Genomic DNA, 15,806 nt, shown 5'->3' with positions numbered 1-15,806 from the left:
GGCGCGCACGTACAGTGTGATTGAAACTTCGTGGCCCATACGCAGAAGTCGGTATTTTGTGGAAGAGCCACACTCAAGGGGCCAAAGAGCCGCATGTGGCTCTCGAGCCGCAGTTTGCCGACTACGGCACTAGGGGATTCCTGGATGCTAGCTCATCTGTGAACTTGAGCGTCCCTCTGGGCTGTCTGTGGGGCGCCTGTTGAGCAGACAGCCTCAGGAACAAGCAGAGGGAGCAGGCAGGACCACCTTCTCCCCTTGCTGGGTGTTGGAGCCTCTCAGAACTGCCCGCCTCGTGGCCAGCACTCGCTGTCCTGTGGCATCATCTCCTTACCGCAGCTTGACACTGAATTATTAAGGAATTTACAAATGAAGGACCTACCACTGAAACTGGAGGTGTCTCTCAAGAGAGTCTCTTCCACTAAGTTGTAGGAGCCGTTGATCCTCAGATAAACGCCAGAGAAACAATAACAAGCACCACAGAGAGTATAAGATCACTCAGCAACATCACGGGGAAGGCCTGGAAGACGGAGCTACAGGATCTGCACACATAAATCCTGTGATTCCGCCTTCGCTCACTGTTTTAGGACGACGGTCATCACAAACACAACTTAACCGGCTAAGGCTGAAGAGGGGAACGTGCGGGCACAGAACTCCCAAGTGCAGGCACACATCGGGCTTCAGGCAATTCTGACTCCAGGGGCTCAATCTACTGGTTTCCGTGTTTCCCTTTTGTTGTTGTTAATCCTCACCCGAGGATACATTTCCCTATTGATTTTTAGAGAGAGTGGAAGGGAGGGAGGGATGGAGAGAGAAACATCGATTGGTTGCCTCCAGCAATTTTAGGAATAAACGGATGGGATTTGGTGACCAGTTAAAAGTGAGGAAGGCTTAGTGGGAGGGAGAGACCTCCCCTTGATTGACTAGGTGTGCCCCAGGGGACAGAGGAACAGGATGGGGGAAGCCAGTGCTCTCAGCCAGGGGCAGCACCGCACCCCTGGGGGCATTTAGAAATGGGGGGGAAGTGAGGCGGGTGTTTGGGTTGTTCCAGTGAGCAGACAGGACCAAACACCCTTCAGGCCACAGGGACAGTCAACTCAACGGAGAACTGTCAGATCCCAAAAGCCAAAAGTGCCCCCTCTGAGACATGCTGGCGACAATCTCAAAGGACACCCACCTGCCAGATGTGGGAGATGTGGGAATGAGTGACCAAACCTCAGGAAAGAGATGATCCCGGAATCCATGTGACAGACGGATGGCACGAAGGGGCGCTATCAGTGCAGGCCATTCTGAAACCCCAGCCATGTCGACGTCAAGGCGTGGTCTCTGGGGCAGCAGCACGTGGATCCATCAGCATCACCTGGGATCCATTAGACGCAAAGCCGTGGGCCCCGCCCTAACCCGCTGAATCAGAAGCTCCAGCGTGGGCCCGACCACCTGTGGTGTAACAAGCCCTCCAGGACCGTGACTCTGATGAGCAATCACGTGTGAGAGCCACTGGGAAGCAGGGCACGAAACAAGAAATGAGAGTTTCTGAAAACAAAGAACAAAGAAAAAGGAGTGATAAAAAGTGACAAATGCTATGGAGTTAAGCAGAGCAGCCACTGCATTTGATTAAACAGGATGCTTTCAATGACTTTACCAAGACTAGTTTTAGCGGATGGGCCCACAGTGGCGTTCAGCAGGCTGAGGGCTGACTTGGAGGTAAGAAGAACAAAGAATGGGAAGTAAAAGCAACAGGAGGAATCAGCAGTAGCTCCAGGGGGACATAGGGCCCAGGAGAGTTCTCAGGATGGAAGAACAGACTTATGCGTATATAATACAGATATAAAGAGGAAAAATAAACTGGGAAGAGGAGAAAATTATAGGAGAAAAACAGTGCCGGAGACCTATGCACCAGGAGGCGGGCGCTGGGCGGTAAGACTGGAGCAGAGTAGAGTGTTGCCTGCGGAAGGGGCAGGGAAATGCTGGTAGGAGCAGGACACACCTTCCCAGAAATGGGAGGGCAGAGGCACAGCAGCCTGGAGGTGCTGGAAAATGAGGGCGTTCAGCACTTGGCATGAGCACCCAGTAGCTCAGTGGTTCTCAACCTTGGCTGCACATTAGAATCACCTGGGAATCTTTTTAAAATCCTGATTTCTGGGCCTCATCCTCCGGAATGACTTTAAAATCAGGAGTTTAAAAAGATTCCCAGGTGATTCTAATGTGCAGCCAAGGTTGAGAACCACTGCAGTAGCTTCCCAGGAGTAACAAGACCAGTTGCTTCCAGTTAAATCCCAGTTTGACCATTCAATAGCTGTGACCTTAGGCAAAGTCACTCACCTCTCTGAATCTCAGTCTCTCCCACCTGGGAAAGAGGAGGGCCGATCTTAGGCGGAGAGCAAAGGGGCAGGAGTTGGGATGGGACCTTGAGAAATGGGGACATTTGGAACGATTCCTGTGGGGAATGGGAGACGGTTGACCAGAGACCAGTAAAAAGAGCACATACAAAACATGGTGAAAGGGTACACGACCAGAACGAAAAACCAGGGTGACAAAAAACTTTAAAAAATACCCACAATGTCACAGCTCTGAACGCAGACTTCCGTTTTTTCTCTTGGTTCAGCTTCTGTATATATCAAACAACAAATAACCAATAACCCAGGAATGATTCGTGGTGACTGAGAAAGCAAGTGCTGCCTGTGATGAGTTGATTTGATGTGTCAACCTGACTGGGACATGGGGTGCCCAGATAGGTTGTCAAACATTATTCTGGGTGTTTCTGTGAGGGTGTTTTGGGAGGAGATTAACATTTAAATTGATGGACTTGAGTGAGCAGATTGCCCTCCCTGATGTGGGTGGGCCTCGTCCAATCAGTTGAAGGCCCACCCACATCCATCCTCCAAGTAAGGGAGAATTCCGATGGCCTTTGATCTGGGACATCAGCTCTTCCTGGTTCTATAGCAGCTTCTGGACTTTAGACTCAAAGTGGGCTACTGGCTCCAGATACTTTGGCCTTTCCAGTCTCCATGATCCTATGAGCCAGTTCATTATAAAAATCCCATACATAGATCTCCCATTGGTTTTCTTCTCCTGGAGAACCCTGACTGATACGTTGCCTGATTGCAGGGTCTAGCATTCTCCCTCTCGACTTCAGAAAATATTTGACATGGCTGCTGAGCAACACGAAGTTTCAGGCATGAGAGCTTTCTTTTAAACTGCAATCCTTCCAGGAGAAAAAGCAGGTTTGTTGGGAAGGGGTTCTGAAATGAAGGGAGTGGAAGGAAGAAAAAAATAAACAGAAGGAATTACCCAGGTGAAGACTACCTGAGTGTTAAAAAAAAAAAAAAAATTTTATCTTATAAAATTAAGAAGCAAAGAATAGGAGGGGAAACTAGAAAACCAAAAAGCAATAAAAATAAGCTCATGAACAATGGCATTAAAGAAAGAGAAAAGAAGAAGAGCCCAGTAAGTGTTTCTGTGGCTTTACAGGTTTCATGTGGGATTCGGTGGGTTCTGGAGGCTGGTTAAACCAGGACAACGCTGCACCTCATCAGAGCTGCAGAGCTGACTCCCCGGCCGGAGGAACTGCCGCTGTGTGCCTGGGTGTGCAGATAAGAGCCTTCCAGACCAAGTATTTTAGAAAAGAAACCCTGACGCAAGGGCAAGCAGCCAATGAAAATCTGGAAAGCTATGACTGTGGAAAATTTGACATTTCCTTTCAACATCAGTACCTGATTACACAGCCCTATTCCAGAGTGGAACACTAACACTTCTCAATTCCTATATCCCAATGCTATTTCCTCTGGAAGAACGGGAGGGAGCCGTTATAGCTGAGACAAATGAACACCTCAAATGACTTTAGAGGCAGAGGCCACAGTGAGGTTGAGTAGCAAGAATTTAATGACAGATTTACATTTCTTCTGTTAATGAGTGGAGGTCATAGTCACTGGTCTCCCAGGAAAAGGCTGTAGCAGTTTGAAGCTGTTCATTATAAAAATAAGAAGCAGCCCTAACTGGTTTGTCTCAGTGGATAGAGCATCAGCTTAGGGACTAAAGGATCTCAGGTTCGATTCCGGTCAAGGGCATGTACCTTGGTTGCAGGTACATCCCCAGCAGGGGGTGTGCACGAGGCAGCTGATCGATGTTTCTCTCTCATCGATGTTTCTAACTCTCTCTCTCTCCCTTCCTTTCTGTAAAAAATCAATAAAATATATTTTTTTAAGAAAAGAAGCCATCTCTTCCTCTTAAAAAAAAAAAGAAGAAGAAGAAGAAGCAAAGGCCCAGCTGGCGTGGCTCAGTGGTTGAGCACTGACCTATGAACCAGGAAGTCATGGTCTGATTCCTGGTCAGGGCACGTGCCTGGGTTGCAAGCTCGATCCCCAGCAGGGGGCGTGCAGGAGGCAGCCAATCAATGATCTCTCTCCCTTCCTCTCTGAAATCAATAAAAATATTTTTTTTTTTTTAAAAAAAGAAAGCAAGCACAGATTAAAACATGGCAGATGGGGAAGCTCCTGGAGGCAGGAGAGAAAAGCAGACCAGCCCTGGGAGCATTCACAACCATCACCCCATGGTCAGTTCCCCCATCAAAGAGACTCTGGTCCAAGCAAAAAACGAGTATTAAACAGTATTCTGCTTTTAGAAAAGACACGCAAATTAAAATTTCAAAAAATAAAGGAAAAATTCCAATTTGGACAAAGGGACCCTTTTCTGGGAGAAAAAGAGGAGCGGGGGCCTCGGGATGTGAGCAGGGCCTTGCCATTCCTGTCAGTGGTGCCAGGGTTGTTGGGGGCAGCTAGTTAGTTATTAACCAAAGAGAAGGCGCCTAAGACTGATTGACTAGGAAGCTACAGCTTCCAGACACTCCGGGGATAGGACAGCAGCATTGCCCGCCAAGGGGATTAGCCTCTCTCTGTGCCCCCCTGAAGAGGGAGGATTCCTAGGGGTTTGGGGTGGGGGTGGGGGAAGGGAATGGTATTGGGGAAATTCCTCTGCCGAGGCATGCGCAGAGGCTAAGATGGTGCAGGGGATGGGCCCAGCACAAGCCCTCAATGTGCCAGGAAAGAGATTGGGGGGTAGTTTGAAAGAAAGCTTACTCCTTCCCAAACCCAAGGAGATAGAATCAAAGCTTAACGAAGGCTTGGGGTTTGTTCATTCATTGGCTCATCCTCGCCATCCAGCCTGGGTGGCAGCCTTGCAGACGGGGAAGTGAGACACAAGCCAGCGCAGCTGGGAACAGAGACTACGCTAGACTAGGGATAATGGCACAGCATCCCTGGGCCCTGGCCCTTCTCCTGGGATTGGTGAGGACAAGTGTGGGCCATCAGCTCAGAGGCTGCACTCCTTTCCAAGTGAGATGGAGCTAGGCCAGCGGGCACCTGGGGACAGTCTTTGTTTTCGCTCCCATAACTTTTGCCACAATACCGCCTCCTACCACAATGCATGCATCCTTGAAATGCGTTTCCCGCGATACCGTGAAAGAATCCTGTTTCCATCAGCAACAGGGTGAAGGAAAGGTGAGCAGGGAGGGGGACAAGGAGGCCCATTGGAGGCTGCCAGTAGATTGGGGGGAGGGGGGCTGGGAGTGGAGGAGGAAAGTAGGGCCCCTGGATGCTTGAGGGCCTGAAGGGTGAGAGACACCCCATGAGCAAAGAGCAGCGAAAGGGGAGAAGCTAGAGCACTGGCTACACTCCCTCCCCCCTTGGCCGGTTGTCCTGCAGTGCCCAGCGGCGCCACTGACCTGGAGGAAGAGGTAAGATTCCTGCCCACCTATCACCGATGAAAACAACCTGAGACAAGGTGCTACCCTTCTGTACACAGCCTGCCTCTCTCCCATGGGCCCTTCTTGTCAGAGACCGGAACTGTTCATTATTTTATGAACCTCCTAAATTCCTACCAGTCAACAGAGACAACTAAGGTTCAAGATCCTGTGCTGAGCGTCTCCTTGCTGCCTCCCTACAGAGCCTGGCCCAGCAAACGCCCCGCACACAACATGCTCTCAGTGAGCACTGACTGACAGCAGAAATGACGCTCCCGTCAGAACCGCACAGCTGTGTTTTCAGTCCCGCTGAGTCAATATTTTCCATCAGAAACAGCTTTGGGTCTTTCGGTATCGCATCCCGTTCACCCTCATATACACAAAGGCACAGAGTACGTGCAGTTGTCTTCTGTGACCAGAGAGAAAGAAAGCTGTCTGTGCAGCTGTCCGAGGCACATCTACAGTGATTCAGAAAGCAACCCTCTCCTCTCCTTGTGTCTCAGACTCGTGGGGAAATTAAACCTGGAGAGCAAAGTGAATAGGAGCCGAGCTGGCTCTTCCAGTTAGAGCAGCGGTTCTCAACCTGTGGGTCGCGACCCCTTTGGCGGTCGAACGACCCTTTCACAGGGGTCGCCTAAGATCATCCTGCATATCAGATATTTACATGACGATTCATAACAGTAGCAACATTACAGTTATGAAGTAGCAACGAAAATAATTTTATGGTTGGGTCACATGAGGAACTGTAAAGGGCCAGAAGGTTGAGAACCACTGAGTTAGAGGAACCAATGACGCCAAAGGACATGCGGCATATTGGAAACTCAAGTTATGGGGCTCATGACTTCGATGTGACCTGCACTGTCCAAGGCAGGAGCCACTAGCCACTGTGCCTTCTTACTGCTCAGCAGCATGTTCCCCGGACCTAAAACAAGGCCTGGCTCCTAGTTTGTGCTCAGTAACTATTGGCTGAATACGTGCTTATTTATATATGTACGCACACACAGAGAGAGACATGTGGACATGTATCTTTACTTCTTTCATTTTACCTTTGGCAACTGGAAATTTTGTCACTGGTTGGCACAAGTCATCTGAAAGGTGTTTAGGTTCTATACACACACACACACACACACACACACACATACACACACAGGCTGGATTAAGTCACAGAATGAATTAGTCGTCTGCCATTTTCTGAGAACTTTATGTCAATAAACACTTCTAACAAAATATTCCAAATCAGAATGGATTTCTCTACATTGACTGTATTTCATAACCAAACCATGAGGAGGAGGGGAGGGGGAAAAACTACCTGTTTGCTTTTCGTGGCACCACAGTGCCCTCTTGCGGTAAAATCAGTACCTGTGCACGAAAGTCAATTTTTATTTTAAAACACAAGTTACTTTATGCTTCTAGTAACATTAAAACCTGTACTGAGGCATAATTACTTGGAAAATCGACCCAAATATGTACCTAGATAGTTAAATATGAAATATGGTAAGTTGTATTGGTGAAAAAGATAAATGAAGGATGACCTGTCACAGAACTGTCCATACCACGAAATGGTGAAATACCAGGAAATGGTGAAGTACACGAAAGCTGCTCTTTGGATTTAATATTCTGATCATTTCTGTTCATCCTCTGGTTAAACAAACACTACTTTCAAGTTCAGGTAGTGTTGTACATACAATTTATCTCTCCCCCCCTACACACACACACACACACACACACACACACACACACACAACCTTTTTTTGGTCTAAAATCAGGTTGTGGGTTAGATCCCCAGTGTGGGGCATGCAGGAGGCAGCCAATCAATGATTCTCTCATCATTGACATTCCTCTCTCTCTCTCTCTCTCTCCCCTCCTCTCTCTTTAATGCCCAGCTTCTGGCTGAGTGGCGCTCCCCTGGTGGGAGCACACTGACCACCAGGGGGTAGCTCCTGCATTGAGCGTCTGCCCCCTGGTGGTCAGTGCGCATCACAGTGACCAGTCGTTCTGGTCGTTCCACTGTAAGGGTCGCTTAGGCTTTTATTATGTAGATATTACTTATAGGTACTATTTGATTTATGCTCATTCAAAAAGCCATATGGATTATGTTCCACCAGACCACAGTGTCTGCTTCAGAGCAACTCCAGCAGGCACCATCAGAGGCAGGGAAATCTTCCTGGTTGAGTAGTCAGGCTACTGAAATTAATCTGCAACACCTAGACATCCTTGCCCATCAGTGACAAAATGTTCTGGGCTCCTGGGTTCCTGCCAAACACCAACACAACTTAATATCTCATGATACACACCCAATGTCTTCTTTTTAATCCTCATCTGAGGGTATTTTCCATTGTTTTGTTGTTTTTTTTAGAGAGAGTGGAAGGGGGAGAGAAAGAAACATGTGAGAGAAACCCATCGATTAGTTGCCTCCCACACACACCTTGACCGGGGCCGGGGATCGAACCTGCAACCAAGCTACGTGCCCTTGACCAGGAATCGAACCCATGACCCTTTGGTCCACAGGCCAATGCTCAAAACACTGAGCACCTGGCCCAATGTCTTTTCTTTTTCTAAAATGTTTTTATTGATTTTTTGAGAGAGAAAGGCAGAGGAATAGAAACATCGATGAGAGGAACATCATCGATTGGCTGCCTCCTGCATGCCACCTACTGGGGATCAAGCCTGCAACTCAGGCATGTGCCCTGACCAGGGATCAAACCATGACCTCCTGGTTCATAGGTCGATGCTCAACCACTGAGCCACACAGGCTGGGCCCAATGTCTTTTCCACATCACTAACTTGAACTCTGGTTATGGAATGCGTTTGGCTCACTTACACAGCAAGTACCTAGTGGAGGGCAGGAGACATTGGTGCCAAGGAAAGATCTCAGCAGTCAGAACTTCGAGGTTCAAGTTCTGATTCCGACTCAAATTTTGTGAGTTTTAACAAAGAAATCCCTTCACTTCGTTGACCCTCAGCCCCTGCAGTGTAGAATGGGGACCAGCAGTCCTCCCACCATGAACAGGGAAGGGATGAGGTAGTGGGTGTGCGCACCAGCTGAAGGGTCTCCGCTCTACCCTAGAGAACCAGTAGATTCGTCACACAAAGCAAGGCCAGCGATGAAACAGCCCCTTCCCAGGAAAGGGAGCTGCCAGTAACAACGTAAATAATCCACCACGACTGAGCTCGGAGACACTCAAACTGCTTTAATGTTATGTTACAGACACAAGCTCTGTTATTCACCTTGCCCGCCCCCACAATTACTTCTTTCTGGTCTTCAGACTCCACAGTGTCCCGGACCATGAAATTCCAAATCACACACCAGTGAACGAGGAGCGACCAGCACTCCTTCAGGATTGTAAGTCCATGTTTCAAGCACTTACCAGGCACCTTTCTAAATTCTCTATGTGCGTTTGGGAATTTGCCTCCCCAGCACAGCAGCCCTGTGAGAGGGGGATCTCTAGGCCAGTGATGGCAAACCTTTTGAGCTCGGCGTATCAGCATTTTGAAAAACCCTAACTTAACTCTGGTGCCAGGTTACATACAGAAATTTTTTGATATTTGCAACCATAGTAAAACAAAGACATATTTTTGATATTTATTTTATATATTTAAATGCCATTTAACAAAGAAAAATCAATCAAAAAAATGAGTTTGCGTGTCATAGGTTCGCCATCACTGCTCTAGGCCGTGAAGAAGGGACCGAGTGTGAAGACCACAGAGCTGTTCCATGGCAGAGCTGGGCTGTGACTCCAGAGCTACACTCAGCCACTCTGCTGGACTGCGTCCCTGAGAAAAGTCATAGCGGAAGTCCCGTAGTTCCAGACCTACGCTGGGATTTTAGACTTGATACAATACTACCTACTCCTATCAGAATAGTATTAAAGTCTAAATCAAACCTTAAATATTGCGTAGGCCTACAAATCTTTTAATCAGCAAAACACATTGCCCATGATAGAGATTATATTCCTTTTACAGATCTTAAGACTCAAAGAATACTCGTAAGAAACAGAACCAGAATTTTATATCAACAGCAAAACTTTTCAGCTTCCTCTTATCCGAAGGAAAACTGAAAATAAAATCTGCATTCCAAACAGGTTTTCAATGAACATTAATGGATGACTTGGCAGCATGTGTCAAAATGTATGCATACACACCTTCCAATCTGCTTCCAGGATCTCTTACAGAAACACTAATAGAAGGAAACAAAGACATCAGTGCCAGATGTTTACTAAAGCAGTAGCGAAAACTAATACAAGCTGACAGCCATCCCGTCAGCTGTATTATGGCACAAACACATGAGGGAAAACCACGCAGCTGGTTAAAGAATGAGGTAGCTCTAGGTGCACGGACACGTAAGGATATCTTGGGTATACTAGTAAGAAAAAAGGTGACAGTATGTGCAGTATGCTCTTATTTAAAAATAAACTACATGTGCATGTGTGTGCGTGCATGTATCTGTGTGTGACATATGCTGTGGAGATACAAAAAGGCCTGGAAGAATACATACATAAACTCCCTTGGGAAGAAGCAATTGGCTGGGGGTGAGGAGGTGGGAAGGTGGGGAGGGCAGGAAGGGCAGTGGAGGGAGCAAGCATCATCTCTCATGTTTTACTTTTAGAAGTCTATATAGTTTGCAATTAACAATTAATTTTGAAATACAAAGATCTTGGAGACTAATTTTCTAGAGAAAATAGGATTGTTTATAAATGCCCTTAAAATGAAATGTAAACTTCTTTCTCCCACTTAACTAGGCGGTGAGGGCACAGGAAGGGCAGCTCTGCCACAAAACCCTCGTTTAAAAGCTCTAACGATGCTAAACTAAGTCGTGCACTAAGGCTAGCAATGCTTCTATCTTCAGACTATGTCACAAATGTCAAAATAAAGGCTTTTATAATTATAGAGCTTTAAAATGTGTAAAATACTTAGACAAATCACTAAAGCTGCAGTTTTGCTATACTTTATTCAAAACTGGCCCTACTTCCTAATGATTTGAGAACTATGAGTCTAGTGTCCAAATGTAAATGCCCATCCTGAAAGTGGCACAGCAAGTGAGCTCTGATCCCATTCATTAAACTCTCAAGCTGAACTGTGATCTGAAGGTACGCACACCACATACACCTTTGCACAGGTAATTTTATTCTCTCCTGTGGATGTCAACAAAGCTCCGAGATTTCATTTGAAACATTGAGAAAGCACATACCTGAATATTGTCACATTTCTTTACATCACGATTCAGTAACTATTAAACAGTTATGTCTACTAAATACAGTGAGCAAAATGGCATAAATGTTTACACCATTCCCTTGTAAACAAGGCTTCTGTGCACAACAGTAACAAATGGAATTAGGCATATCACAACATCGTGAGGAAAGACCTCTTTAAATAAACTATTCTGTTTATAAATAGACTCTGATTGTTTTAGTACACATTTACAGACCTGATCAATAAAAACAAACAAGACATACATTTTTCTTTTAAAAGAAAATGCTTGGAAATGGACCACGATGGGAGAATTCACCTAGGAAAAGGGTCAGAAGCAAGCAAGGGTAATAGAGTTAAAAGCACTGCCATACTTCAGCCTGTTTCTGTTAGCATACACCAACACAAGGACAGGGCTGTCTGGGAGGAGCTCGTTTTCACTTGAATTCCAGCAAGTTGCAATCGATCTTGTAGTATACATAGGGGTAGTATTCCTGCTGACTCAGGTTTAAGCCTGGGATATCCATAGGCGCCTATGGAAATCAGACAAAGTGCTCGATTATGTACTTACAGAAAGCAAACAAAGAAGTAAAGTATTACCATGTACCGTCTATTAAACACCTCCTCTGGACTAAGTTTATGCATTTCTGCTCATTTAACTCGAGGCAGGCATTATCATCTCCATTTTGCAAATGAGGAAACCACCTCAGAAAGGTTGACTTGCCCTAGGAAACACAGCGCAGTAAGGCCCAACGTCAAGCCTGTTGTGACTCCAAAGCCTGTGTGTCTACCTGGCCCTGCCACCCCTTTTTGTGCACACTGTAAAGAATTATTTTTACATCTCAGGCTTGGAGTATTGAGTTTCCAGGATAAAAGAAAATAAAGTATTGGATAAAAATAAGTGAAGCTTTGTTTTAAAGATATCATATATTACATATGCATGTTATAAGAATTTACTGTTAGGAAATTATGTAGCAAATATTTAAACCTATTTTATAGACAATTCCATGAAAATGCAGACGGTCGTTTCTTGCACTTTCTTCTATCAAAAAAACCTTGATTTTTCATAGGTTCTAACTAATACACATGTGAGATTTACCATCCTAAAGAGGGGGAAAAAAATCAAGATATTTGAAATAAAAAATATAAAAGCCCACTACAATTTTAAACAATGACAAAAAACACATATGCTTTATTTTCTATTTAAAAGATGATATAAACACATACCATTTTAGAAAAACAATTTGCTTTACAATGCTCATCTATTAACTCATTACTTCTACCAAATAAAGTTAAAATAACTACTAATTTTCTTCTCTGCAAGAAAAGAATTATAATTTTTGTAAATAACTAGTATCACTGGTTGGTTCTGTATTTCTGCAACTATGAACATCTGGTTTAAAGCAAGATAATGATTGGCTTTTAGCATTCCCAGCTCTAACTAGCATAAAACAGGGTAAACAAGGTAAATTACTGGCTATGTTTATCAAACAATTAACTGAGAATCTCAAAAGTACTTAGAAATAACTTTTAAAAAATGGGTATCATGATATTCACTATCCCTTTTCTGTCTATCTTTTCCAATTTTTCCTGAAAGTCATTCCAGTTCTTATTCTCCAAGGCTATCTAATAAGTACTTACATCAATGATAGCTGCTGCACTGCTATCTAGATGTTTATACAATTCATATAATACTTCTCTTAGTTTCTTCATTGTTTTCTTATTGGGCTGAAGTAGCATTGCTTGGAAGTTCACTGGCAAGCCATACCTTGTAAGGAAGCAAAAATATATTATGTAACACAAACACACACATAAACTTTATTGTGAAAGCAAATATTTTCATACTCTTCTTTAATCACAGCTAATGGGGAGATGGTACCTCATTTTACAAGTTCAACTAATATACATAGAAACTCAAGCCTTCTCTGGTCCTCATTGTCCACTAGGTATTTTTCTCTAAAATGAGAGCCAATTATCTATTAGGAATTACTTTAATTACTCTTTAATTTTTAAGGAAATCTAGGAATAAAATAGTGATAATGTGTAAACTTAGTAAATACTTTCAAGATAAACAATGAGATTACCCACATCTACTTTGAAAATTCCAAGTAATTTTAAAATAGCATAGCTGCAGGTACGTCTATAACAATTTCTAATAGGAGTAACATGTACACAGGATCACAAGATGATTTAGATTTTATGTCAAAATATTAAATATTATAGGTTAAATGAAACAATGATTTCATATAAGTCATTAGTATACTGTGTACATGTAAATATCTGAAAGATCTTCTTTTAAACAAACATTGGCTAATATTGTACAATCTACGTTTGGCTTAAATACATGAGAAGAGACTCTGAGAGCATAGCAGCAGGGAGCTCTGGTCCTAAACCCAGTGTTAAGAGACACGACTAACACACATGCAATAGCTGGGTGACCCCGACAGCCTCTCCTCACGACTGGCCCTTTGGTTTCTACACGTCCATTTCCTATTACTGGGCTGTGTGACATAATAAAGGGGTCCAATATAAAGGCATCTATAAGTTCTTCATACCCACGTTTCTCAATTAACTTTCTTTACCTTAAAACAGACTCTACAAAAACCCTCAATGCTTTCACATGAATCCACGCAATAAATGCTTCACTGAAATTCACTTTCAGCCACCGCACAAGTGGTCCCTATAAAAGAGGAAAAAAATGACCACAAATCTGGTCTTGAAAATGGCAAGTAGGAATTAGATGAACCAATTGGCTTTATTAGATATTACTTGGTTAGGACTAGTTTTCTCCCAAATAAGATAATATGGTTTATAAAGTTCTTAGAAATAACTTTAAATGAAATTTGCTTTTCTTTTCTCTTTCATTACAAGAAACACCTTTTCACTAGTCACGTCTCCCCTTCCACACAATCTTTTGGTCTTCACAATAGTCCTGTATTTGAAGATGGCAAGAAAGTGGACACCAAATCCATTCCTGTTCCCATTTTGCCTAGAACATAACAATTCTCCAATGATTTCAATAAACTGCTTCAGTAAAATATTGTGGCATTAAAAACATTTGCCTCAAGAAAAGAAAAAGTCTTACTGGAAAGGAAAGCTACTACTTAAATAACGCTTCCACCACAGGGGTTCCAATCAAAACACTGCATTTAAAATTAATTTCTGATATGGATTAAATGGGAGTAATTAATTTTAGGTATGCATTTTAAGATAACTACTCACAAATCTCAGCTTTAGAGAAAACTCATTCTGCTTATTTAATAGAAAAAATACTTAAAATCGAATGTCTTAAAAGCAAAATGGGAGTTTTGCTTTCTTAAATCAAATAAAAGCAACATCAGGTTTTCTTCTGTTTAACAAGGCTAATGCTAAATGTTAAGAATACATACAAATTGCTTCTTCTTGTCAGTAGAAAGCCTGTTCATTTCTTCTTTGTCTGCTTTCATCTCCTCTTCATTATACTGGAAATCACGAACAATGAATCTAAACGTGGGGGGGAACAAAATTGTCCACACCGGTGTATAGGTGATTTAACAAGATAAAAAAACAAACAGAAAAAATAATGATCTTACTTGTTTTCCCTGGCTTTGTGTCTGAAGTCATCAACTGCCTTCCTAAACAAGGTGACATTACAAAGGTAACTGTCTTGGTCCTCTGAGAGCACACTAGGGAAAGAAGACAAAGTCTGGTTAAAACTTGTTCTCTTTAATAGTGAAGACAGGATTCAGAAACACTGGGGGAGGAGGAGGAAGAGTAGGTGTGGCAGCCCTCCCAAACCATCTCAATGCTACCCATCTGCATTGCCTCAAACACTGAGGACACTGGGTCTTGGACGTTTTTACTCACCGTAATAGCCCTGTATTACGTTTACTGCATCCTAACCGATAATATTCCACAGTAACTCAAGGAGAGCCCCCGAACTCTGAGAACCATGCTGTTCAATCCACATCAGTGCCGGGCTGGCCGAGGCAACCGTCCAGCAGCTGGGTTGTTTCCAGAGTCTCCTCGCTTCCTTGCTGCATCCTCTTCTCTTCTGGAAACCTCATCCTCTCTCCAGGCCAGCCCAACCCCCGGGGCCTGGCCCACCCGCTGCACTGCCAGAACCTCTCACCTCAGATCCTTCCTTTTCTCCCAGCACACCCTAGATCAAAACTAACACAGACGTCTAAATAACCTCTGAAAAAACACTCTTTTATGCATCTCAGGGCTCCATGTTAGGCTTTTTAAAAATATATATATATTTTTTATTGATTTCTAAGAGGAAGGGAGAGGGAGAGAGAGAATCATTGATGGGCTGCCTCCTGCACGCCCCCACTGAGGACTGAGCCAGCAACCTGAGCATGTGCCCTGACCTGGAATCGAACTGTGACCTCCTGGTTCATAGGTCCAAGTTCAACCACTGAGCCATGTGGGTCGGGTCATGTTAGCCTTTATAACGGGGTGGGGAACATCTGGCCAGTGGGAATCATTTGGTCTGGCCCTGCCAAGACATGAGGGGTGACTTAATTAAATGTTTGACCAAATACTAGTATAGCAGGCTAATCTTTAAGTTGATAATTTTGTATGGCCTGTGAATGATGTTAGAAATATCCAAATGGGCCTTGGCAGAAAAAGGTCCCCCACCCCTGCTTTAGAAGATCCCAGAGAGGTCGGCACGTCCATCCAGTCACAGCTCTCAGGGACGTCACTGAAAAGACCTGCCATATGCACTGCTCCCAGTCAACCTACCTGCTTCATCGTCAAGACATCTTCCCTGATTTTCTTCATAAAAGTGAACTCTGCAGCCCTAACCGGTTTGGCTCAGTGGATAGAGCATTGGCCTGCGGAATCAAGGGTCCCAGGTTCGATTCCGGTCAAGGGCATGTACCTTGGTTGTGGGCACATC

The 15,806-nt window shown here is 44.3% G+C and overlaps 1 protein-coding gene across 1 annotated transcript in view; it reads right to left on the bottom strand.

The window, feature by feature from the left end:
- Positions 1-10,835: 10,835 nt before the first annotated feature.
- ATP6V1C1 (ATPase, H+ transporting, lysosomal 42kDa, V1 subunit C1) overlaps positions 10,836-15,806 on the bottom strand; it is a 17,462-nt gene continuing 12,491 nt past the window's right edge. The window contains exons 8-12 of the mRNA XM_005879290.2: positions 14,494-14,586; positions 14,311-14,404; positions 13,504-13,601; positions 12,563-12,689; positions 10,836-11,454 (exon numbers count right to left, since the gene is read on the bottom strand). Coding sequence (XP_005879352.1) covers positions 11,359-11,454; positions 12,563-12,689; positions 13,504-13,601; positions 14,311-14,404; positions 14,494-14,586 — 508 coding nt within the window. The 3' untranslated portion in view covers positions 10,836-11,358. The remainder of the gene's footprint in view (positions 11,455-12,562; positions 12,690-13,503; positions 13,602-14,310; positions 14,405-14,493; positions 14,587-15,806) is intronic.

Source organism: Myotis brandtii, unplaced genomic scaffold, assembly GCF_000412655.1.
Source record: "Myotis brandtii unplaced genomic scaffold, ASM41265v1 scaffold59, whole genome shotgun sequence".
NCBI lineage: Eukaryota > Metazoa > Chordata > Mammalia > Chiroptera > Vespertilionidae > Myotis > Myotis brandtii.
Note: the sequence above shows the minus strand (reverse complement) of the source record. Positions and strands in the feature narration are given on the sequence as shown.